The sequence below is a fragment of the Branchiostoma belcheri genome, unplaced genomic scaffold (genome assembly GCF_001625305.1).
Source record: "Branchiostoma belcheri isolate BF01 breed outbred unplaced genomic scaffold, Haploidv18h27 scaffold209, whole genome shotgun sequence".
Taxonomy (NCBI): domain Eukaryota; kingdom Metazoa; phylum Chordata; class Leptocardii; order Amphioxiformes; family Branchiostomatidae; genus Branchiostoma; species Branchiostoma belcheri.
In genome coordinates, this window is record NW_017803591.1 from 313686 (window position 1) to 338296 (window position 24611).

A 24611-nucleotide genomic window follows, 5' to 3' on the forward strand; every position below is an offset into this window, starting at 1 on the left:
GGGTGTATCAGTTAGCCGAGGCATGTTTAGAGTTTAAAAGACTCCCCATGGTAACATCGCAAACACGCTTTGGTCAGAAACGACCAAGTCAACACTTTTGATGCTGGTAAATGTGTTTGCTTGCCCTTTCCCCGTGTGGGTCCTGTAGACTGTTTACCGTGGGTATCGATTTTTCTGGCCAAAACTTTGATAAAATTCCACGGCCCTCGCAGCGCGCGCCGAAATCCGTGTATGCGATTGGCAAGTTTGCACAAATGGCCGACATAAACCACGGTTTCCATGGAAACGCAGTGCGTCATCGCCTCCTCCGCTGTTGACTTAAGTCAAAAGTCATTTGCAGTTTACACGGATGTTGGGCTGGTCGCACTCGGAGGCTAGGTGGTTAAGTAAAGGCACGCCGGGCACAACTTTGGCGACAGTCTTGTATAATCAGCAGTCTTACTATGACTGAAAACATAATAATACTACAGCAAAAAATGAGGAGGGGCCTCTAGTGTGGGGCAGTATGACAACAAACAGTTTACACGGATGTTGGGCTGGTCGCACTCGGAGGCGTTGACTAAAGGCACGCCGGGCACAACTTTGGCGGCACCAGTCTTGTATAATCAGCAGTCTTTCTCTACCTAAAAAAACACGATACTACTCTTTCGGACGGATGTATAGCAAAAGAATGAGGAGGGGCAAAATGACAACAACCAGCTTCGTCACATTGCAGGACAGTCCCTACTACTACTGCTACTTAATGAATATCTTACCAGTAACACAAGAGTTGACATGAGAGCAGCCAGGCAATCTCAATCAGTGACCAGCCTTCTAAAACCATCTGACAGAAAGGGAAAATTGCCTTTGCATATTTGTTTCATTCAAGTAGCTTCCGTTATATGCTAGTCCAAGAGAGAATTCATAAACTTACTCATATCTTCCCAGTAACGAAAGGGTTGACATGAGAAAATTAACACAGCAAGGCAATCCCGACCAGCTCGTTAAAACCATCTGATGGAGAGAGAAATACGGCCATAAAGCCTTTGATTCTGATTTCATTGACTAGAGTGAACACGATTGCTAAACAGTGAGACAACGGGAGCATAAAAGACTCTGATAAGAGTAACACCCACGAAAGATAACCCGCAGCTGCTACACATTGCACTCTGAACAGTCGGATTGTTTTCCTGATAAAAGATGCCGTAATAGGTGAGCCATTGAAAATACCCAGCTCTCCTCCTTCTCAATTAGTATTAAAAACACCGAGGTATTTACTGTACAAACGCGGCAGGAAGAAAAAGTTGCGATAATTCAGATTGCTGGTGAACAAAGTTGACTCAAGTGGTACACCACTTGAGAATGTTTGCGATGTCACTTTGGTGAAGGTATCTTTGGTGCATTTATTATGGCTGGAATCCGGCTTAATCATTCCTGTACCACGTGCAGTGTTTTAAACCTTTGAACGCAGCTAGGACACTTGACTAGAGTGTTTATTAGACCCCTGGTCACATCTGTGGTATTCTATAATTACTACATCTTCTTCCAAACAATCGTTAGTACTGTTCTTCCCGTAATCTCAGCATTAACACCTTGAGAGAGCCGACAAGCTAACTTTTAAGCCCAAGATTCTATTGATGCCTCACGCACATAATCCAACAGTAAGAATAAAAAATATGTACAGTGCCATGAATAGAGGCCCTTGAACTTGATAGTTAATATATTCACTAAGTCTAAGTTCAAATAACACTCCAGCACCTTCCTTTAATAAGGTGTATAATCTTGAATATCAATACAAACTTGCAAACGTGCGTCTAGTCAGAAAGTCCTTGCGCAACATTGAGCAATTAGCAAACAGTGCTTTTGGACTTCAGTCACTTTGCGCAGGGTCATTGGAAAAAAAGGTAAACACATGGAGTGTGTGCAGTACAAATTCTAATATAGAGCCCGCATACAAGTCAATATTGAAGCTTGGCTCGGTAATGCTTGATTTAATTATAAACCCTCCAAAGGTACTGGGCAACAACGTCAGTGTTTTACTGCAAAAAAGTATGTAGGCCCCTGAACAAAGACAGGGAGAAAATACTTGACTAGAATTAGATACTCAGCAGTAGCTGACAATCACCAATGAGATACATTGTACATCATCGCAGCTAAACATTATGGTCTACTACATGATAAATGGCTTTCGGCTGTCACCGTTGTTTCTCAATCATGTGTGTGCGGCGTCGTAGTCAGACAGGATCTATAGCAGGTGTTGTTGAAAATTAATAGGTTCCGTCAACATGAATCAATTAGTCCAAATTTAGGACGACAAGCAGGATGTTTATACGTTAGTCAGCAAAGGTGCGGTGGTATGACTAATCAATGATCAAGTAAGGAAAGTTGGCTTGATCTAACCGGCATGTCCTTTCACCAACAAGAAGCAGTAAGAAGATGTGAACATCGTCATTGGCTTAGTCTTCAATAGAATGGCAACATTGTCTGAAATCTTTTTTACGGGTTAAAAAGCACAAAACCTGTAGCTGTGACAACTGTGATTGAATCTTTTGATACATTGCATAAAGTCTTCTTAGTGAAATCCTCAAACCCATCACACACTGTATGCCTGAATACCGACTAAAACTGATTATGTTACCATGCGCTACTACATGGGAATTGTCCTTCTAAAGATAGGCAGCAACTTTAAAGGCATCCAGTGCAATCGCAGGGCGGCAAATCTGGATTTTCAAAATCAATTTTCTGGTCATTCTTTTAGTGTAGTAAGTTAAATCAACCCTATCCCATACCATACTGATATCTGTGAGGCAAAAATGCGATGTCGCTGACGAAAAACGGTTGCTTGTTTTGCATAAGCTAGTTCTTGCTATTTATGGGTGGCACCAAAAATAAAGAGACGCCTCTTGTAGCTTGTTTTATGACTATTTGAAACGCTTTAAGTATGAAATAATGACGAAAATGTGCTAAGGAATGGCAGTAAATGTCAATATCAGACATATTTCCCCATTCAGAATAGCTTGTGCCGCCCTAAAAATTGTATGGGATATCTCTTTATGATGTACGTGATTCAGGTAGGCGTGAATACTCAGGATCCGCCCACTTAGAGACTAATAACGCGTGCACGGTTGCACGGTCATGTACATGTGTAGACATACAGTTTACCCTCAAACCTCTTCGTGGTCCGAATTGCATCAGGACCATGTATGAGTCAACAACCAGTCTTTGTGAAAGACGACAATAAAGTTTTCTTCATTTTCTACCAATCTTGTTCATGGGTCAGATCTTGGCAGGTTAATCTCTCTACCAGCATGTCATGTCAATTGGGCCTTTTATTTCGCACATTCCATAGCGGAAAGGTGGTGGACTGGGTGATATCACTTAGGTGCACACACTGCCCTTTTCGAGTTACTCATTCGCCAACTCCGTGACATGTTGTTTGAAAGATCAGATCGTGCAACAATGAGGACGTGCCAGGTTGTGGGCTCACAAATATTGAACTATTCTATTGGGAAAACAGCATAACTAATGTATTGACTTGTTCCCTTGCCTCATTCTTCACAAGCTGTATGCAAATGATGTCTCTCCAAAAGACCTTCACCGTCTTCACGCGGTTAATGTATATTATTATTGCGATACGCTGTATTTGCATATCATTAACAATATTTGTTTTCTTTCTCGGCGGGGGACAATTGGAGAATGTAATTTGTTTGGTTAAGATGTCGCCCGATGTGTTTACACCAAGTTAACCCTTAAGAAAATCTCGAAGTCCATTTTAATCCTTGATGGGCAGTTCGTGCAGATAGTAACAATGTGTAAGCATTAAGAATAAGGTGAAGTGGTCTGAGCTTTTATCAACATATTTCCTTAAATCCAAGTTCAGTGCAGCAATTGTTTGGGTTCAGCAAAATCGACAATGTCTCGCCGTCAGCGTAAGAATATTAATAAGAGGAACGGTCTTGTACAGTTCGGTATGATAATCCTTGCCCCCTACCTTGTAACAAAACCACCAAAAACCACACACCTGTGCACTTGTGATACAATTGTTCTATTTTTGGTCTATGTTACTATTTTTAATCAAGTACAGTCAGCAGAAATATATTTGCAGTACCCTTTGTCAAAGAAATATATGATAGATGCTTCTTAAAAGTCATTTTAGGATAAGTAAAAGTATTCTTATCGCTCTCAAACAAGACTCTTCGGTTGCTTGTCAACCAAGAATAACAGGAAAGCACAAGACAACCGTTTGTCTTCACCTCAATTACAGATCAATTCATAGTTTTTGTATGAATACCTGTTCAACTACAGATCCGCTTAGTGCATGCTACATGAAACGTCTAAATCTGTTTTCTGTTTTCAACTTCTATCAACAATCCAGTAGTTACTTCAGTAACTGTCTTCTTGTGCCTAACCTTCATCGGAATAACTGGAAAGTTTAACCATTTTTATAGTGGAAGTTCAGCGTTTACTAGCTCGTCACTTAACAACTATAATATGAATAAATACTTCAACTTTGAAGTTGGAAAAAATAGGGTGCAATACTGGTGTAGTCGCTAGAAGCCGCTGATGCAAGGCATTACGTAACGCGCGGGGCATCCCTTGGGAACACCCCCAAAACATTCTAGGAATTTCGAAACGTTCCACTTCGGGGGAGGGGGTCAGTATTGGAATGGAAATTGCTACGTATTCTCACCTGCGACTTGACAATGTTGTCATTGTCAACTCACGAACTTTCATCGTTCTTTTCACGACAAATAGCAAACTTGGTTATGTGTACTGCTGTTGACTGCTTGAAATTTCTGCTTGAAAAAGTTTGGTAGCACATGGACTGTCCCACGGTCCAGAAAAATGGCGGGTCATCTAGCGGGAAAGTTAAAAATTGGCAGACTTTTGACGCGATTAATACACTTTCGACAAGGCCATGGGCAGGTTCTGTGTGCAGACTAGACAAGTAAGACCATTATTATAAGTTTCGTAAAATTTATGCGGCAGTAATTGTGAATATAATGAGATACAGTACGTAATTTATAGCAAATTCGAAGTACAAACGCAACAACAACAAGACAACAAGTTGCATATTTAGTAAAACTAGGCTATGCAACGTTTGTTAACTGATATGGGATAACAAAAATAGCTCACCTTGACCTCTGGAATCCTCTGTACGGTACAGAAACTGACAAAAAGGATACACGTCACTGTGACGTCAGCTAAACATGTGCCTTGTGTTCCAGCATAGCGCCAGGCGCCAAGCAGAAATTATGTTTCTGTGCATAATGAAACCGTCCCATCATGCATTGCGTCGTCTGCCACTAAAAGTTGGGATCTAAAGTTTTGATTAATACAATAAATATAAAATGAAATTAATGTTGCAATGGCATTATGAATGAGAATAAATTGATATGTTGAATTGGGTGTTTTTAAATGGATGTTTTGGTATTTGAACTCTCAAATTGATATAAACTTGGCATCAGGAGATAAGCCTCATATATTCTCATTTAAAGTAAATTCTAGGAAGTTTCAAAGTACCATTACAAAACAGTAACGTTAAATTAAAATCAAGTCAATACAGCAATGTGTAATTCCTCAGGCTCGCAATGACACATTGTCACCACCCATTATAAACTTTGTATCACTATCAGGTAGCAAGGAGCTTTAGATTGAAAAGAAGGTTAAAACTACACAACACTCAATGGAAATCACAAGTTAACACGACATGTCTTCCCCAGCCTGCGCAATGCCACAACCCCCGATGAACGGCATGGTGAGCTGCATGACAGACTGGGACGGTACCGAGGTGTGCACGGCCAGCTGTGCGGACGGGTACAACCTGGCTTCTGACAACGCAGACATAACCTGCAACATGGATGGCACATGGTCTGGGGCCTTCCCAGAGTGTGTGGGTAAGTTGTCTTTGTGCTACATGTATCATCATCATTTCAGGTCAAACTATTACTAGAATTAGTCCTGGACACTTTCTGTCCAAAGGTTCCTGTTGTTTGTGATATTGATCCTGTCAAAGTGTCCTGCAAATGAAAGTTTTCTCTCCTAAAGTTTGTGCTACATGTAATTCATTAAGTCATAAAACTGTGTGTTAGCTGGTGTGTTATTCCAAAGGGCAGTTGTAACAGCTATACTGATACAGATACAGATGCAGAACTATCAAGAAAAGTAGGACCTTTTTATAGGCTGTCACTCACTGCAAGTTGAAGCTTCTTTTCTCATTTCTTCTTTTCTTGTGCAGATACATGTACTATATCACTTCTAATGACAACTTTGTTCTTTCCAGTAGTTTAGGACTAATTAGATTGTACCCCAAAATATGTTGTTTTCATGTACTCAGCATTTATGTCAATAGGAATAACATAAGACTACACTCACACAAGGTTATAATAGTAGTGAAGTAGGGAATAGGGATACATATAGAATACAACACGAATTCCGTATACGGGGTATTCCGTATCGCCCGAGGTATCGGCCCGACCCCGGGTCAGATCGCCCGCAGGCCGGAGGGCGATCCGACTCGCGGGAGGGCCGGGACCAAGGGCGATGCGGAATACACCGAACGTTATCGCGGCCCGGGTATGATATAATGTAAGAGATACACCCTGTAGCAAAGTACTAATCATAATATTACCAACCCTTTCCAAACCCACAGCCACAGTGCAGATTTGTCAGCTGCCCGCCCCGCCCATGTTCGGGCACGTGTCCTCCGCCACAGACGTGAACGGCAAGCAGACGGCCACGCCCAGCTGCATGTCCGGGTACCACCCCGAGACGCCGTTCCTCGCAGAGTACGTCTGTGTCAACGGTGCCTGGAGTCCCACAGCTACCTTCCCCAACTGTGTGAAGGGTAAGTAGACTTCTAACACTGATTTCTGATTGGTCCAGCATTTTAACCCTTAGTACCTTTCCCCAACTGTCTGAAGGGTAACAACTCCGGATCCTAACACTGGTTTCTGATTGGTCCAGCATATCAACCCAATCATTTACCCTTAGTACCCTTCCCCAACTGAATGTAGGGTAAGAAATCTTACTAGCACACTGATTTCTGATATTTTCACCAGAAATACAATTCATTTACACTTTGAAGGAATTTTGTTACTTTTGGGGCTATGATATTTGGTCCAGCTTACAGTAAGTTACATTTCTCCATTTTTCTTGTTATGGATGTTACCCCTGAAGTTTATTATTTGCTTTCCCTCCCAGATGGTGCAGATGGAGGTGATGTCATCCTCCCTGTTCTGCCTGGCTCTACTGAGTCCTCCATCATGCAGGGTCAGTTATGCTACATTGTAGCTATTCTATAACATGTTACAGTTACTACACTGTACTTGCTTTCTTCTAGCTATATACTATAGTATATACAACTGGTGTTCTATCTCATTCTGTATGATACTGATAGGTACAAAAGTGCTAAAACTAGCAGTCTTCACAGTATGTTTCTAGCTTCAATTCATCACTTTCAAGAAATATAGCCTGGATGCCAGCCTTGTTACAGACTGAAGGCTGGCATCCATGTAAGAAAAAGGCTTCCATACCAAAGAATAAGATTTCATATGCTTCTACAGATCCTATCATAACCAATTGGTCTACTCCACACTATTACCAGATACTTTATCTTCATTTCTTTCTGAGTATTCCCAAAGGTACATGTAGATAGGTGAAAATCATTGTATAATAGTTTTATTCTGACGATGGAAAGACAACTTTGACAAATCAATGATTTCTTCTCTACTGTTGAACAGTGGATACTGCTGTGGTGACTGCCGATCAGTTTGGCCACTGCACAGCCTTTGGGCAGAGCCACTATCGCACCTTTGATGGGCAGATGTACTACTTCCGAGGGAGCTGCACTTACCTGCTGGCAGGAGACTGTGCCGACAACACCTTCAAGATCCACGTCAGGTGGGATCGTTTGTTTGTTTGTTTGTTTGTTTGTTTGGTTGTTTGTTTCACATAACTGGTAACCTTACGTCTTAACCCTTGGTCTATTTTAGCCATAGAAATGCCTTGTTAGCGCCAGCATTCACAGAGCTGCTACATGTATATGTATATAACATTACTCAACAAAGCAACAAGTGTTATGACACTGTAAAGCAGTAAGAGCTTGTCCTACCCTGTATAAAGAAAAGCGAAATACATTGTACATGTAAATTAATGTCAATAAGGAAGAACTCAACTTGTAATGTTGCCTCTAGTGTGTGTAACTGTCATCAAACATTTTCCTCGAAAAGTCAAAGAACAGTGGCTGAGTGAGATTTTCAATCTCCAACATATACATTGTAGACTTCTGAGTCATGAGAGACACTCATTTTCATGCGACTGTTTTGATTGGTGGTTACCATAGGAACCAGAGGGACTGCAGTGCTGCGGCCCCCTGTCACCGCTTCGTGACGATCTACCTGGGCAACATGGTCATCAGGATCGAGAAGGGCGCATCGGTAACTTACAACTTTACTTACAGTACTAAAGTCTACACAAAACTTACTCATTGTTGCACAGTCCCTACAGGGATAATAGTTTTGAACCATGATTGTGTGATGATGAGGGCGTAAGATTAGAGTAACAGTGAAGACATTATGAAAGCTATCGTCAGAAAGCTTCTCAAGCTGAAGTTTCTAGATGTGAGTTCTAGTTTAAAAGTGGACCCTGCAAAACAGATTCAAATATGTCTACATTTACTATACTGTTTGGGTTGAGGGATAATTGACCTATACAAAGATACAGATATCTACTAAGCTTATGATCTTCTGATCACTGTGGAATTGTGTGCCGTAATGGTCAGGGTGTTCGGCTTAGAACCAAGAGGTCCTGGGTTTGATCCCTGACATGCCCAATGTTGTGCCCTAGGGAAAGGCACTTTACATGACTTCCCTCCCTGTACGGTAGAGTGGCACCCATCAGGCCTTTCGGCTAATCGTTGATCCTGTGTCCAAACACTAATGAGGACACAGATGGATTTGGTGTCACAAATATGCCTAGATCTACACATTTGTCAATAAGAATACATTCTTTTTTGATAAACCAATAATGACTGGATTTCTTTCCTGCCTCAGGGCCCTGTGGTGTTCCACAATGACCTGCAGCTCACCATCCCCACCAAGATTGGAGATGGGCTCCTGGTGGAGAAGGTTGCAACTTACATCACAGTCAAGTCTGGCCTGGGCTTCCAACTCAAGTGGGACGGTGATGAGGCCATCTTTGTTGACGTAAGTACAGAAAAGACATTATCTCTTTCACTTATCAGTTCAAACCCTTTTTGTGGGTAGATAAAGGTTAGACGTCGAGATACATATAGTTCATGTATAGAATATATCAAAATTTATTGCAAATACATGCTGGAGGGCTACAGTAATTACAATGATATACGCCCAACTATGCCCAACATTAAACTATATACTACAACATACATGGTACTAGTTTCATTGGGTTTGACTTTTTTTCTTTTGAGGCAGTGGATGACAAATGAAAATTCTTTTCTCTTATCAGTATATGTATTTAAAAAATCATTATTATAGACTCACAATCAACATTAGATGATTCGCTTTGATATTACAGCTAAAAACAAGATTGTGGGATTGGTTTCAATGTTACACTGTTATTATTATTTCTTATTATTCCAAACTATTTCCCTCTGCTCGTAGGTCACAGATGAGCTGTCTGGAAAGACCTGTGGTCTCTGCGGGAAGTTTAACCGCGATCCCAGCGATGACTTCACCGACATCATGGGTCACGTCGCTCACACACCAACAGCTTTCGCTAACAGCTACAAGATGTTGGCTGATGGTGGTACGTATCATTATTTATCTATCCTTCATTCATTTCAGTAACTAACATGGAACAGTTTCAACTGCATGCAAATTCTTTAAATTTGACATTTGCTATCTTGACTTAGAAGTTTGAAGTTAAGCCTATTTCCTGACTTACATGTACTTTATCAACATAACCTGCTAAACTGATTAAAATGAAGGCAACAATAGTCCCTGGCATCTAATGTTATTATTAACCAGTTAACTAACCAAACTAACCCACTAACCCTGCAGAGACGTGCCATGACTCGACCAGTCAGAACAGCCACTGTAAGTCTGACACCACCCAGCACCAGCAGGTCACTGCTGCCGCTGACGCCACCTGTAGGTCGCTGCTGGACAGCCCAACCTTCGCCACATGCCGCCAGGTTCGTGTAGCACGATCAAAGTTTGACTTTTCCAGCACCACAGAGCAGACCAATCACAGTGCATTGTTTTTCTTGGCCCTCAAACTAAGGAAGTTTTTTCTGGCCAACATGAGTCCTGTACTGTCAACAAAGGCTTGAGCCTTCTTCAAGAATAGTGACCCATTCACATCTGACATGTGACATGTCAGTTGTAACAGTAGGGTTCAAGCACCACTAACTCACCCAGTCCAAAGAGTCTGGACCTTTTGGCCTAGCGGTTAGCATGTTACATTCGCAAGCTGGCTGCCCAGGTTCAGCGCGGGTTCGATCCCCAGTGTCCTGGGAGCCAGGATAGACTGTACTACTCGCCTCTTGTTTCACAATGATGAGACTATAATTCTCTATCTCCTCTTCTTTGTATTTTCACAAGTAACAGTCAGTAGCTATCTACAGCATTTGGATACAGTTATTACAATGTACAGTGCCATGATTGTAAAAGTTAAGCAACATACATGATTGTATGAAGTAAACTCTTCCCCCTGTATTTGTTTCATAGGTGGTTGAGGCCCAGTTGTTCTACCAGATATGAAGTAAACTTCTCCCTCTGTATTTGCTCTCAGGTGGTGGATGCCCAGCCGTTCTACCAGGCCTGTATGGATGACGTCTGCTTCTGCAACGGACAGCGTAGCGGCTGCGAGTGCGGGACCTTCGAGGCCTTCGCTCGGGAGTGCATGCGCCAGAACATCCACTTCACCTGGAGAACCAACAGCTTCTGCCGTAAGATGCCCTATATTACTAACAGTATTAGCTACATATGTCAGCACTGTTGTAACAGTGGTGTTGTGCTTTTTAGAACAGTCTATGACTTTCCATTGTTTTTCTCTTGCTGATTACTATCGACAAAATAGACAAGAACAGGGGTCAAAAAGGTAACTGAAACATATCTCAGACTGTAACTGGCAGAAGGCAGAACATTATACGAGCAGCACCTTGCCTCTTGCAAAGCATCCACATGGTAGAACAAGCCATTGTGTTAAAGTAAAGGCTTTGAATTGAATTAAACTGCCACTTAAATGAATACTTCAATAAATAAACTCATATGTACATATACATGAGCCAGACATGACATGCTGCCCCCCTCCCTCCCCCTGTAGCGGTGTCCTGCCCTGCTGGCCAGGTCTACCAGGACTGTGGCAGCTCCTGCCCCAAGACCTGCCGCCAGACGGTCTACAACTGCGAGGACGAGCAGTGCATCGACGGCTGCCACTGTCCCGACGGATACTTCCTGCATGGCAACGACTGTCTGCTGCAGGACCAGTGTCCCTGCCTCAGTCACGGACAGGAGTACCTGCCTGGCTCCACCATCAAGTCTGACTGTAACGACTGGTGCGTTTGCTTTCTTTGTATCTGAATTAACGCTGTGACAATTGTATTAAATGTACTGTCATTAAAGTTCATCTGTGTTGGTAGTTACAGTTGGGAGAACTTTTTTGTGTTGGATCAAAAGTTTTAACTTTAAACATGTATTAAATGTAATAGAGCTAGGAAGGAAACAGATCTACAACAAGCTTCAAAGGATTGTCTCTTAGGAGAGAATATGTTGACAGAAATTTCTTCTTCCTCATCAGTGCAAATTCTGTTAGGGAATGTCATTGGTACACATGTAGCTTCAGAGCTGTTTCTAATCGTTGTGTTATTTCTCCCTCCCTACAGTGAGTGCAAGTCTGGCAGATGGGAGTGCACAAACAATGTGTGCGAGTGTAAGTACAGAACACTTTCTTTCACACAACTTGAAAATGTCACATACAACTTACAATTCATGTTTGGAAAGGACACATTTTTCTTGTATCCTAACAGTAAAGACTTGTTTGTCTCCTTGTTTAAATCTTTTTTTGCATTTTCCCTACTTCCACCATAGCCACTTGCCGTGCCACCGGTGACCCTCACTACATGACGTTTGATGGAAAGCGTTATGACTTCATGGGAGACTGTTCCTACACTCTGGCCAGGAACATCGACAACAGTGTGGCTGTAAGTGTAGAGTGTCATAGTCTAAAAGGAAACAACATTTTGACAAAGTCAAGACAAGGTTGATGCAAATTGAATCAAATATAGCTTGTAGAATATACTTTCAACAGGATATATTACTGACACCTTGCCCCCCTCCCCAGGACTTCCACATTGTTGCTGAGAACATCGAGTGCGGCACCAGCTCTGCCCGCTTTGCCTCCTGCACCAAGTCCATCTCCGTCATGCACGGCGGCTCTCAGCTCAAGATGAAACAGAACCTGGCACTGCTGCTGAACGGGCAGGACATCACACGTCTGCCACACAGGGCACCAGGACTGTACATCGAGTGGGCTTCTTCCATCTTCCAGAAGGTAAGGGAGGATGGAAGGAAGGAAAGATGGAAGGAAGGAAGGATGGATGGGAATATGGATGGAGGGATGGAAGTGATAACGGGATTCAGAATGAAGGAATGAAAAATGGAAGGAGATAGATGAATTAAAGAACAAGTGAATAAAAGAAGGATGGAAGGAAGGAAGAATGGGTGGAAGGGTTGAAGGAAGGTATTCAGTATAAATGAGTGAAAGATGGACGGAGGCAGATGAACGATTCAAGAACAAGTAACAATGAATGAATGACAACTGAATGAATGAGTGACAAGTTAATGAAGAAATGAATGAATGAACGAATGCGCTCTAACCAAAGTCTGCAAGCTGTTCTTCATACTGTCTATACACATTTAGTGAGAAACTTACAAAAGAAACATATTGTCCATGTGCTGGAAAAAGGGTGATCCTGACAGAAATTCTGAGATTTCAGTGCAGAGAGTGACTATTCTTTTATTAATCATCTCCCTCCCTCAGGTCACCCTTGACAACGGCATGTCCATCCTGTGGGACGGTAACATGCGTGCCTACATCACCTCACCTGCCAGCTTCTCTGGGAAGACTGTCGGTCTCTGTGGTACCTTCGACAACAACCAGAACGTAAGACAGGCCTCACATCTGTTTTAGTCTCATTGGTTTATAGTAGCAAATACACAAATGTACTTCATCTTGTATACTTTTTCCTGTCATCCTAATGCACAGTCAGTAACAATATCGTTGAGTTCATTTCAAATTCTTGTTTGAAGGCTGATTGCAAGCAACAGGAAAAGGATGAACAAACTAGAAAGGCCAATATTTGCTTTGGAGCAAATACAGCGATGGGTTCACCACATTTTACGACATGGCAGGGAAAGAATGAGAAACACAAGGGAAAACAATGATTTACATTGATATAACTATAATATGAAGTAACATACAACTAAAACAACAGTTGGATAGCTATTCCCTACTTTATTGGTTAGGATTTTTAATTGCATAATGCAAACTGTTGATTTTCAAAATAAAAAAAACGTTCATGCCCCGCATTCCAATGCTGGAGCAGAAAAGCTTGAAATACCTACCAAAACACTTGAATAAAGACATATACTGTCAGTATGGAAATGCTCTGTGCAGGTGTTATTAACAATCACATAAACTATGAAGCCATACATTGAATAAGCTATACATATAATATGATTATCATAACCTTTATTTTTAAAATCATGCCAGTGAGCTAATTGCATGTACAGAGTGAAAGAAAGTAAAGTAAAGCAGTAGAATTTCTGTACTAGCTATGATAGTACTTCATATGATTCGTCCTCATCGTCATCATTCAATGTGGTCTATCTCTTGCTACTAGTGACTGGTAATACCTCTGTAGATTCTTCACACTGGCAGAGTACCGTACTCATTCTCTCTTGTCAGCTCAATACTTTTGTGACAACATCAAAGTGATTTTAGTTTGTATGTTGGAAAAATACAAAAGACTAACATTCTAAGTTATTGACATTCTTGAGTAAGAACAATCAGTTTTTGAATGTTAAAAGCAAAACAACGAAAATAAAAAAATGTTGAAATTGTTAAAATGCAGAATTGTTAAAATCGTTAAAACTGATAAAATTGTTAAAAATTATAAAATTGTTAAAAATGTTAAATTGCTAAAAATATTTATGTCCGATGCACTGGGGTTCGAACTTGCAATGCCTGGGATTGCCGCCTTGCGCGTTTCCAACCGAGCTAACTCGGTGCGATACACATCACTCACTGCATTGTATGTCATAAAAAGTAAACAGCATGGCGGTATCGATCGCCTCAAGCCACCAAGACTTTCAACTATTAACTACGGGGTTTCCTTCTTTATCAGGTTTGCTTTTGAACCACCTTGATGTTACTTAACTATCAACCCGGCTAGCAGAAGCCGCCGGCTCCTTTGATATTACAGCCGCTCCCTGTCCAATCTTGTTTACACGCCGGGCGCAGGTCATTGACCTCCAACTTGCGTTGTTCCAACAGAGAAGAGCAAAATGTCTGGCTCCCGCAGAACGTACCGCACTCTCCCGCTGGACGTACCGCACTCTCCCGCAGAACGTATCGCACTCTCCCGGAGGACGTCCCGCACTCTCCCGAGGGAAGTCCCGCACAGCGTCCTGCACTCTCCCGCAGAACGTCCCTCGAAAATTGATGCGTATTTCGTGGCCTGTGCTGTACCTACCAAAACACTTGAGTTCATACTGTCAAAATGGAATGGCTTTGAACAGGTGTTAATTGAGTTAATCCAATCAAATCCAACAGCCAATCAGCAAGAAGAAAAGATTAGGCTGCGTCAGGTTCATGCTTGCATGCCCATATATGGGCATGCCGCCGAATTTCTTTCTTATTACGTCACGCGCGTACGCCCCCGCACAGTACTTTCCTATGGGGACCGCTAAAAAAGCAAATAAAACGATTGTAAAAGCTTGTATCACAAAAATTTAAAAAACGCCTAGGGGTATTTGCCCACTGTACCTCCATACCAAATTTCAGGACCTTAGGCCCTAAAATGAAGAAGCTGAATCCATTTAAAGAAATGGCAGGAGGAGAAGAAGAAGGAGGAGAATCATGAGAAAAAGCAATATGGTTTCACCACTTTGTGGTGAACCCATAAAAATGGCAGGAGAAGAAGGAGGAGGAGGAGGAGAAGGAGAAGAAACACCAGAAAAAGCAATATGCTTTCACCTCACCACTTCGTGGTGTGGTGAACCCATAACAATGAAGCACAATAGATACATGTACATATGTGACTATTTTGGACTAAAAGCTGGCTCTAAATTAGAATAAATCAAATTTGCAAAGAAAGTTTCCAGAGTCACAAAGAGTGCAACTTTGTTTCCCCTTCCAGAACGACTTCCTGACAGCGCTGGGTGATATCGAGACCAACCCAGTGTCCTTCGCTAACAAGTGGAAGACCGACGACACCTGCATGGACCAGGCCCTTATGCCGGGGACAGAGGAGATCGCCCACCCCTGTGATATCTACTCCCAGCTGAAGGCCACTGCTCAGGCTGAGTGTGGTTACCTCCTGCAGGAGCCTTTCACAGGTAAAGAAGCCGGCACTTCCTTTTCGGAAAACTGTAATACATACATGTAATTGCAATCTGTTCATTTAGCCGATAAATTTGCTGTCTTCAAATGTTATATAAAATCAAATGGGCTTCTACATTTGAAGTTGTTCTACTTTCTAGTCTGTCCTTGTATAAAATATGCTTATAGAAGTCCACTTTGTCTTTCCAGCATGCCACAATGTGGTTGAAGGGTGTAACAGTTGTACTTTCTAGAATGTGTTTTTGTAACCTAGTAACTGGTGGGCATGCTCATAGAAAATGCATTTTATCTTTCCAGCCTGCCACGATGTTGTTGACGTGAACCCGTTCTACCAGAACTGTCTGTTTGACTTCTGCGCCAGCCAGACCAACACCGAGCAGCTGTGCAGCACCCTGTCCGACTACGCCATGGCCTGCGCCAGTAAGGGGGTGGTCATGGACTGGAGAGACGTCGTTCCAGGCTGCGGTAAGTAGAAACAAAATAATCAGAGAAAGAGAAAAAACACAGAGGGCAAGCAATGAGAGAAAAGAATTGCGATGGATTAATTCTCTTACTCCTGTTGAAACCCATACTTAAGATTCAGAAATGGTTGCTCTCAACAAAATGGGTTTGAAAAGTTTTAACATATTTTTTTTTCAGTTTTAACAGTAACACCTCAGTGACAAACCTGCTTAAAAATGATAAAATCTTCGTGATAACTTTCTTTAAAAATGATAATTTGCTAATAATCTTTAAAGATGGTAACATCTCAGTGATAATTTTCTTTTAAGACAGTAACATCTCTGTGACAACCCTCTTTAAAAATGATAACATCTTGCTATAATATTCTTCAAAGATCATGGTGACATCTCAGTGACAATGTTATTCCCTTCCCCCCCAGCTCTGAACTGTATGGGTGACATGATCTACCAGTCGTGTGCCTCCTCCTGTGGCACCAGCTGTGCCAGCCTGGCGGAGGGCCTGACCTGTCAGGATGACTGTGTGGAGGGCTGTAACTGCCCGCCTGGCACCGTGCTGGACCACAGCGGCTACTGTGTCACACCCGAGCAGTGCGGCTGCATGCACAACGGCCTCCACTACGCTGATGGTGAGACTATCAACAAGGACTGCAACACATGGTAAGTCACCTCCATGAATAGTTTCATCAGGTTGGTAGGTCACTGAATAAAGAGACTTTTGGCACACAACCTAGAGCTTGCATAAGGCTCTTAGGCCACACCAATTTAATTTGTTGGTTCTCGGATTCGCCTCTTCATTTTTTTCTGATTTGCAAAAAAAAAAAAAATGATTCTGGTTCTGCATCAACTCAAATATGCTCATATTTTGCCCCAAACAGTTGAGGAAAGTCCTTTTCTTCCTAGTTGTTACAGTTTGCCCATGTATCATTGCAGTGGTTTGATTAAAAGTTCAAAATTAAATGTTTAAATTTTAACCCAGCCTTTTGTGTTGACTTCATGGCTCATTTCATAGCATATAAGCCTATAATAGGATGCCTAGACCTGTTTTTATTTTTATTTTTTTTCGCCCTGTCGCTTCATATTTTTTCTGAAAAAATCCGAGAACCAACAAATTAAATTGGTGTGGCCTTAGTTGTGAACAAAGAGTCTCTTTATTCATGGTAAGTCACCATTGGAGAAAAAACACAGAGGACAAGCAATGAGAGAGCAAAATTATGAAGGATTAATTCTCTTACTGCCATTGAAACCCATACTTAATATTCAGAAATGGTTAGATTTAAAAAGTTGAAGTCCTCCCTGCAACCATTAGCATATGGAGTTGCCCGTCTCCATCTTGTAGCCCTTGAGCCTTTTTCTTGAACTGAAGTTGAATTTCCTCAAAGACTAAAATTCTGTGTTGTTGTCCCCAGCATCTGCCACCAGAGCCAGTTCCAGTGTACTCAGAACGTCTGTCCTGATGCTCCACTCATGGCCAGCTGTGGTGAGAACGAGGTAAGAATCCAACTTTAAATACTGTGTACTTCCTGTTGTGTGAAATTAGCTACTAGAAGACATTACACCAAATGTTAGACTAGCTGTATATCATTATGTACTGGCCTATAGCCAAAGGACAATAGCCAAAGGACAATATTTCTGATAGACCTCCTTGCCCTCTTACATTGTGAAGGATCCATTTTAAAGATAGCTTTAGAATTTTTTTTTAAGAATCTGATCTAGAAGTTTAGACATCAACTTGAAGTTGTTTTCTGTTTGTTTGTTTGTTTGTTTGTTTGTTTGCGCCATTGTTAACTCATTAGGATAGAGGTTGGGGCCAGACAAAATATAAAAGTATACACTCGGGTTTTGTTAAAGTCGTCAGTGCAAGCTTGACATTTTCTATCCGCAGGAGTTCACCACCTGCAAGTCCCTGTGCCCCCGCACCTGCGACAACATGCACCTGAACGTGGAGTGCACCACCGTCACCTGCGAGTCCGGCTGCCAGTGTAAGAACGACACGGTGTGGGACTCCACCCAGCAGAAGTGTGTGACTCCCAACCAGTGTCCCTGCTACCACGGCAGCCACAGCTACCAGGCTGGAGAGACTATCCAGATGGACTGTAACACTTGGTGAGAGGAGGGTCACTTTGTGACTTTTACTTCAGCCAAATCTTAATTGTATCTCCTTTCAAGACCTAAAGATAAAGGTTTCATTGTAGCCTGAGATACTCCTCAAAAGTACTTTATCTTGGACTAGATTTTTATCTTTTTTTAAGTTCAAGAATGAAAAAGGTTTCATTGAACCCTTAGCTCTTAGACACCACTCAAATGTACTTAAGCCAACTCTTTTTTGTTCAAGACCTGAAGAAAAGGTTTTATTGAACCCTTAGACCCTTAAAGCATGCCTACCCTATATACAGCTAACTCTGTCACTTAATCTTTTTTTTTTCAAGACAAAACTTGCAAGAAAGGTTATGTGGGCTCTTTTTATATGCCTTTTATAATATTCTTAATCAAAGACAAATCTAAAAATATTGGTTACGTGGTGTTCTTTTCTACTACTAAAATGGAAGTGTGATATCTATGTTTGTTTTCCAGCTACTGTAACGGCCAGGTGTGGACCTGTGAGACTAAGGAGTGCCCAGGCATCTGCTCCGTCTTCGGTGATCCTCACTACAAGACCTTTGACGGCAAGATGTTTGAGTTCCAGGGAGACTGTGACTATGTCATCTCTAAGACTAAGGACACCTACGCCAGCCCCTACTCCATCACAGCCGAGAACATCCCGTGTGGCACCAGTGGAGTCACATGCACCAAGAACATCGTCTTCACTCTTGGTGAGTCTCATACAAACTTTTATTTACTTCTTATCTAATATATAATATATTTTATATAATGTATGACAAGTGGATCAAATGTTTTGCTATGGCTTCATTACTATGAGATTTCCTAAGGCCAAGGAAAAAAATGTTATGTTTCCAGTTTCCCGACTGACCCTTGCAAAAACCCAACCCTTAGGCCTTTTTTTGATTGACCGCTGGTAACGCTATAAAATTTTCAAACTGAGAGCTGAATTTCAAACCCTCAGAATTCTGAAAGTCATTTCATGCATTTTCAGAAGCAATTTTTCCTTCAGTAGATCAGGAGAGATATTTGACCACAAGCAAACAGGTGGATGACAGTCCTGATGCATTATTTAACTTTATTTGTTGGATCACTTTAGAAATGAAACAAAAATTATGTAAACACTGGATTCACCAACTGTCAAAACAATAAGAGGCAGCGGAAGGAGAAATATTTTAACTGTTTTATAAATGAATAAAAGGAACTGTTAGGTAACTGACACAGTAATAAAATGTGCTGAACCTGAATCTTTTTTCCTGTCTCCAGGCTCAGGCCCCACCAGGCAGCGTCTGACCCTTGTGCGTGGCCAGCCCATCACGGTGACTCAGGGACAGGACTTCCGCGTGCGTGAGTCCGGCATGTTCATCTTCATCAACACTCCCATCGGTGTGGAGCTGCAGTGGGACAAGGGAACACGTATCTACATCCGCCTGGAACCTCACATGAAGAACCAGGTAAGGCTGCAGTTTACATGTGTTTTAGATAGAATTATTTCTTTCAAACTCAATCCATATCAGGACTCTCTATCTAGCCAGAACCCATTTTTCCATCAATTGCAGGAATTTTGCAGCGTGTGATACAAAATTTGCTAAACCAATCCGTCAACATTAATGGACAAAAATTGACAAAAATCTGTCGGAAGAAATGTAAAAACTTGAAAAACACCATCAGCAACCACTCTCAACCCCATGATTTGCCTCTCAAAATGTAGGAAATTGCATCTTTAAATCCAAAATTTGCTCTTCTAAGTTTAAGGTCGTTTTCACATATTTAATCATGATATCCCGTCTGCAGTTTTCAAATGCTTTGTCAGGAAAGATATCTTATGCAATGGACAAAATTCCAATACAATGTTGGCCAAATTCCGATGCAATGTTGGCCAAACATCCAACAAAAAACCATGATTTTTGTGCAGGTGCAGTTACTGTACATTCTGCCAATCTGCCGCGATATTTGCTCAAAAGACATGAACAACAGAAAAATGTTGCAACCTCATTTCTCATACACATCTTGCATTCCTTACGCTCCTTTGGGTAAAGGTGTTAGGTGTGTATTTTGAACAGCTTATCTAAACCCCCCAAGTCTGTATTTGACCTGACGTCTCATTTATTCAGAATCAATCACAACACATGAGTGATTTTGAGTCGAATTCCAGTGTCAGTTGGAGCAAAAAATACTTTAATGCCAAAAGAAACACATCACTTATACTTTGCTACAAAACTCCTTCAAAATGTTGCAAGTCATGTCACAATTTGTTACATTAATTAGACATAACTCAGTTATACACAATCAAAAGTCAATATGTATATTAAGAGAAATCAGTTATATATCTAATGCCACTGAAGTACTTGGGATTTCTTAACTGCAAAAGTGTCCGAAAGGTTACTGACCCAGTATTAACGCATGAGACAATAGCAATAAACTTTTCATAGCGATTACTATTGATGATGTTGATCTTTTTAACAAATATTTGTCCTGTCACCAAGTTTGGGAATAAATTCTGTAGTGTAAACAACGCAAGTAAACAGACAGCATACCATATCTGATTACTCGACATGAAATGTAAACATACTGTGAAAGAACAATTCAGGAATGAATGCCCACACTTTTTTTCTCTGTTAGATTAAGGGGGCATTCTTCTCACACTATTTGTTTACTAAATCCCTTGTAGATAAACTGTTTGAAGAATTTTCCTTGCACATGGTAGTTCTAACATGTACATGTATAAACTTCACACATGTAGTACATTTAATATTTCATACTTTGTAGAATTAATTGTGTTCCTTGGCACAATTGAACAGGGCTGCTAAAGAATTTACAATGTTACATGTAGATGACAAGGTGCATTTACAAATAAGCATATTCTAATCATAATATATTACTTAAACTCTACATACAATGGTTATTCTTGAATAAAACATGAAAATTGGGAACGTGAATTTGAGTTAATTTGAGTCAACTTTGAACAAGTCCTGAACACTGCTGACTTACTCCCAAATGATTTGCTGGTGTTCTACTGACCTACAGTCAAATACTAAGTTAAACCAACCATGGTTGAACCTCCTGACCAACCCCATAATGTATGATTAAATATTTTGAATTTTTCAGTTCACGCAACCAAATAGTAACCAGAATTCTTTGTGCCATTACCTACGTAACTATGGTTTGGGGGTATTCGGCTAGTGCTCAGAATGCCAAATTCGCAGGCTCATCTCTGTGTACATATATGTACAATGGTACAGACTACTGAGCGTGCCTAATGCTTGTTGCCATGGCTACAGGTTGAGGGTCTCTGCGGTAACTTCAACGATGACCAGAACGACGACTTCACCTCTCCGTCCGGCGGCCCCGCCTCCCAGCTCGCTAACGAGTTTGGCGACTCCTGGAAGGTCCACGACTACTGCATGGACGCCGTGGTACGTGACCTTGTCACTAGTCTTGTGTTGTCCATGATAAAATACTCTATATGGCAATTTTATATCATAGCTAGACCGCAATAGCATTCGATACAGGTGTTCCAGCCCGTGTGATAGTAACTAGCCGTATATAACCCAAGCACATTTTGCGTGCACCAAGCGTGCTGCTTTCGAAAATTTGAATACTGGATTAAATTTATTTTGTTACAGTTTTTATGTTTAGGGACACAAAATTTTGGCACATTTTGCATTGAAATGTTTTTCTTGGGTGGGTATGACAAATAAAATACAACATGGTGTATTATGCATCGCCCTCAAGCTCTCCCACGGTCAGGGTGGCATCACAGGTGATATGGAATTACCATTTAGTATTCTATATTGACCTACATGTTGCTTCATCCAGGTTGTTGAGGATACCTGTGCCCTGCACCCCAACCGTCAGTCCTGGGCCCAGCGCAGGTGTTCCATCATCAAGTCGGAGGTCTTCGAGCCTTGCCACGTGCACGTGCCCTACCAGACCTACTACGACAAGTGAGTAATCCTTTAATGATAAAGTTAAACTTTGATCCAACATAAAATGGAACTCACCATGAATTTTCAGCTGAACTCTTCAACCTTCATCAGATGTGTGATCCACTCGCTGACTCTAGGACGATAGGAGTGAATCAAAATTGGCCATTGGACAGAATCTCCCACCGTATCCTCGTGTGCATACACTAAGCATTGTCATCAAGCATGACAGCTTAATCCCTGACATTAGTTACAAACTATGAAACTCTTGCCATAGCACATCTTTTTTTTAAGGAAAGTAGCCATTTGAACATCATGATAATAATTAATGTATGGGTAAAACAGAAAGTAAAAGACTTAAAACCCAGAGTTCTAAGGGAATGAAACTAGGGAACGTATTCTACCACACATGTATTTATAACTGTGATGGGGCGGTTATACAGATACAGATATCTCAGACTAATGCCTGTGTTCCTCCTCTACCTGACAGGTGTGTGTATGATGCCTGTGGCTGTGACTCTGGTGGTGACTGCGAGTGTCTGTGTACTGCCATCGCCGCCTACCACTACGAGTGTGCCCTGCACGGCATCTACATTCTGTGGAGAGAGCAGGAGATTTGCCGTAAGTTTCACCAACAATTACCTAAAAGGGGTTGAAAATATGTTTTGACAGAAAGAGAGACAGAAATGCTTTAGCTAGCCATTAGAATTAATTAATCTAAACCCAGTTATAATAAGCTTTCCAAAAAAAACTCAAAGTATGGCAAGAATAAAATGTTAGTTATGACACTGTCCTTGGTGCTGAAATGGGACTCAAGAGAAGGTATCAGCATTTTTCATAACTTTTCTGACCAACAGATCATCCAAAAGTGATTTTTCCAACTTATATTGTCACATTGGATCTACAACAGTATATTTTTAGCATTCTGCTATATTGTTGGTGTTTAGAAGGTTTCACAGAAGCAAATTTTCCACAACACAAAATGTCCTGTGTATTGAGAATTGGTAGAAAACATGTCAGACTGATAGTACATCCAGGAAGGTTTATGATAGCATGGTTTTCTGTTGTTCACAGCCATGCAGTGTGACCACGGCATGCAGTACGTGGCCTGCGCCAACCCCTGCCCGATGACATGCTCCAACTACGCCCAGTACGACCAGCTCTACCCATCCTGTAACGACACCTGCGTGGAGGGCTGTGGCTGCCCAGACGGCTTTGTACGCTAACATACTATTTTGTCGAAGAAATGTAATATAATGTAGCTGTAATACATGTAAGACAACCAGAGATAACATAGTCCATACCAGGACATACAGAAACTACACTACTCCCTCTTGCAGAACATACAGGAACTGCAGTGCAGAAGCACACCAACACACACGCAAGCACATTTTGCATATTTTTTTTACACTTAAGCTATGTCAAGCCAATTTTTTTCTCAAGACAAGACATTCCAGCTTCAGCATATATTTTATAACTTATACCTTGTCTAGCCTAAAAAAATGAAAGATTTTGGACCAGGACAATTGGCAAGTCAATGACTTCTAAAACTAGTCATTGGCAAACAATTAGTCTTCTTGAACAATCCTGGTAGCTTTGACACATCTGAAATAAAAATGAGAATGACTCCCCTTCCAGGTGATCGGTGATGATGGCCAGAGCTGTGTGCGTCCGGAGCAGTGTGCCTGCCTGATGATCGAGGGTGTGTCCTACGACAACGGAGACCAGATCCCATTCATGTCCGACAACTGCAGGACTTGGTAAGTACAGTATACATGTAGCTCAGCATTAGGAACCACAGATATCAAATGTACATGTATACAAAGGTGTGAACATCTGGCAAAGATGTTTGCTGCTTGTTATTATGTCCTTTTAGGCCAATACTAATGTCTTAACAGAATGTCCAATGTCTCTTCAGTTAACTGTAGCTTTGGCGTTACATTTTATATTTCTGTGTTTCATGTTTTACATACTATTAGAGATGCCTGGAAATGAAATGAAGTATAATTAAATGCATGAATTTCTGCACTTGCTGTGTAAGATTATGTAAGAACTGAAATTGTCTTTTATATGCGGGCATCGTTGCTCTGGTTATATTTTTTACAATATGGTATGGTAGTGACAGTATATGTTTCTTCTTACAACCATACTGAGTCTGTCTTTGACTTTCACAGCTACTGTGAGAACCACCAGATCAAGTGTATTGGTCAGCCATGTGACGGAACCTTGACCAGTAAGTTTTCACTGTTTGTTGAAGAGAACATCCTGTAAAGATGCTTTAAATTTCATGAAGTGATATCTGTCTGTTAAGTATAAATTTATACACTATAATACTAGTTATGTGTATCAATTTGCTCTAATGGGGGGTTGACAACTTTTGAGAGATTATGCACAGCATCTACATTCTCTGGAAATTATTGTAAGAACAAATGTTAGTTATGACTCTGTCCTTGGTGCTGAAATGTGACTCAAGTGAGGGTATCAACATTGTTCATCACTTTCCTGGCTGCTAGTTTGACCAAAAGTGATCTTTTCGAACTTA

General features: G+C 41.3%; 1 protein-coding gene across 3 annotated transcripts in view; it reads left to right on the forward strand.

The window, feature by feature from the left end:
• LOC109469583 (mucin-5AC-like) overlaps positions 1-24611 on the forward strand; it is a 58418-nt gene that overhangs the window by 2862 nt on the left and 30945 nt on the right. For all 3 annotated transcript variants that reach the window (XM_019768119.1, XM_019768117.1, XM_019768118.1), the window contains exons 4-30: positions 5703-5876; positions 6632-6826; positions 7183-7251; positions 7722-7881; positions 8324-8417; positions 9033-9185; positions 9621-9765; positions 10020-10153; positions 10753-10909; positions 11287-11518; positions 11846-11892; positions 12051-12163; positions 12304-12513; positions 13003-13125; positions 15383-15581; positions 15883-16050; positions 16466-16703; positions 17453-17534; positions 17929-18149; positions 18618-18856; positions 19410-19597; positions 21425-21559; positions 21963-22090; positions 22560-22690; positions 23144-23286; positions 23708-23829; positions 24244-24302. In XM_019768119.1, coding sequence (XP_019623678.1) covers positions 5703-5876; positions 6632-6826; positions 7183-7251; positions 7722-7881; positions 8324-8417; positions 9033-9185; positions 9621-9765; positions 10020-10153; positions 10753-10909; positions 11287-11518; positions 11846-11892; positions 12051-12163; positions 12304-12513; positions 13003-13125; positions 15383-15581; positions 15883-16050; positions 16466-16703; positions 17453-17534; positions 17929-18149; positions 18618-18856; positions 19410-19597; positions 21425-21559; positions 21963-22090; positions 22560-22690; positions 23144-23286; positions 23708-23829; positions 24244-24302 — 4059 coding nt within the window. The remainder of the gene's footprint in view (positions 1-5702; positions 5877-6631; positions 6827-7182; positions 7252-7721; positions 7882-8323; positions 8418-9032; positions 9186-9620; positions 9766-10019; positions 10154-10752; positions 10910-11286; positions 11519-11845; positions 11893-12050; positions 12164-12303; positions 12514-13002; positions 13126-15382; positions 15582-15882; positions 16051-16465; positions 16704-17452; positions 17535-17928; positions 18150-18617; positions 18857-19409; positions 19598-21424; positions 21560-21962; positions 22091-22559; positions 22691-23143; positions 23287-23707; positions 23830-24243; positions 24303-24611) is intronic.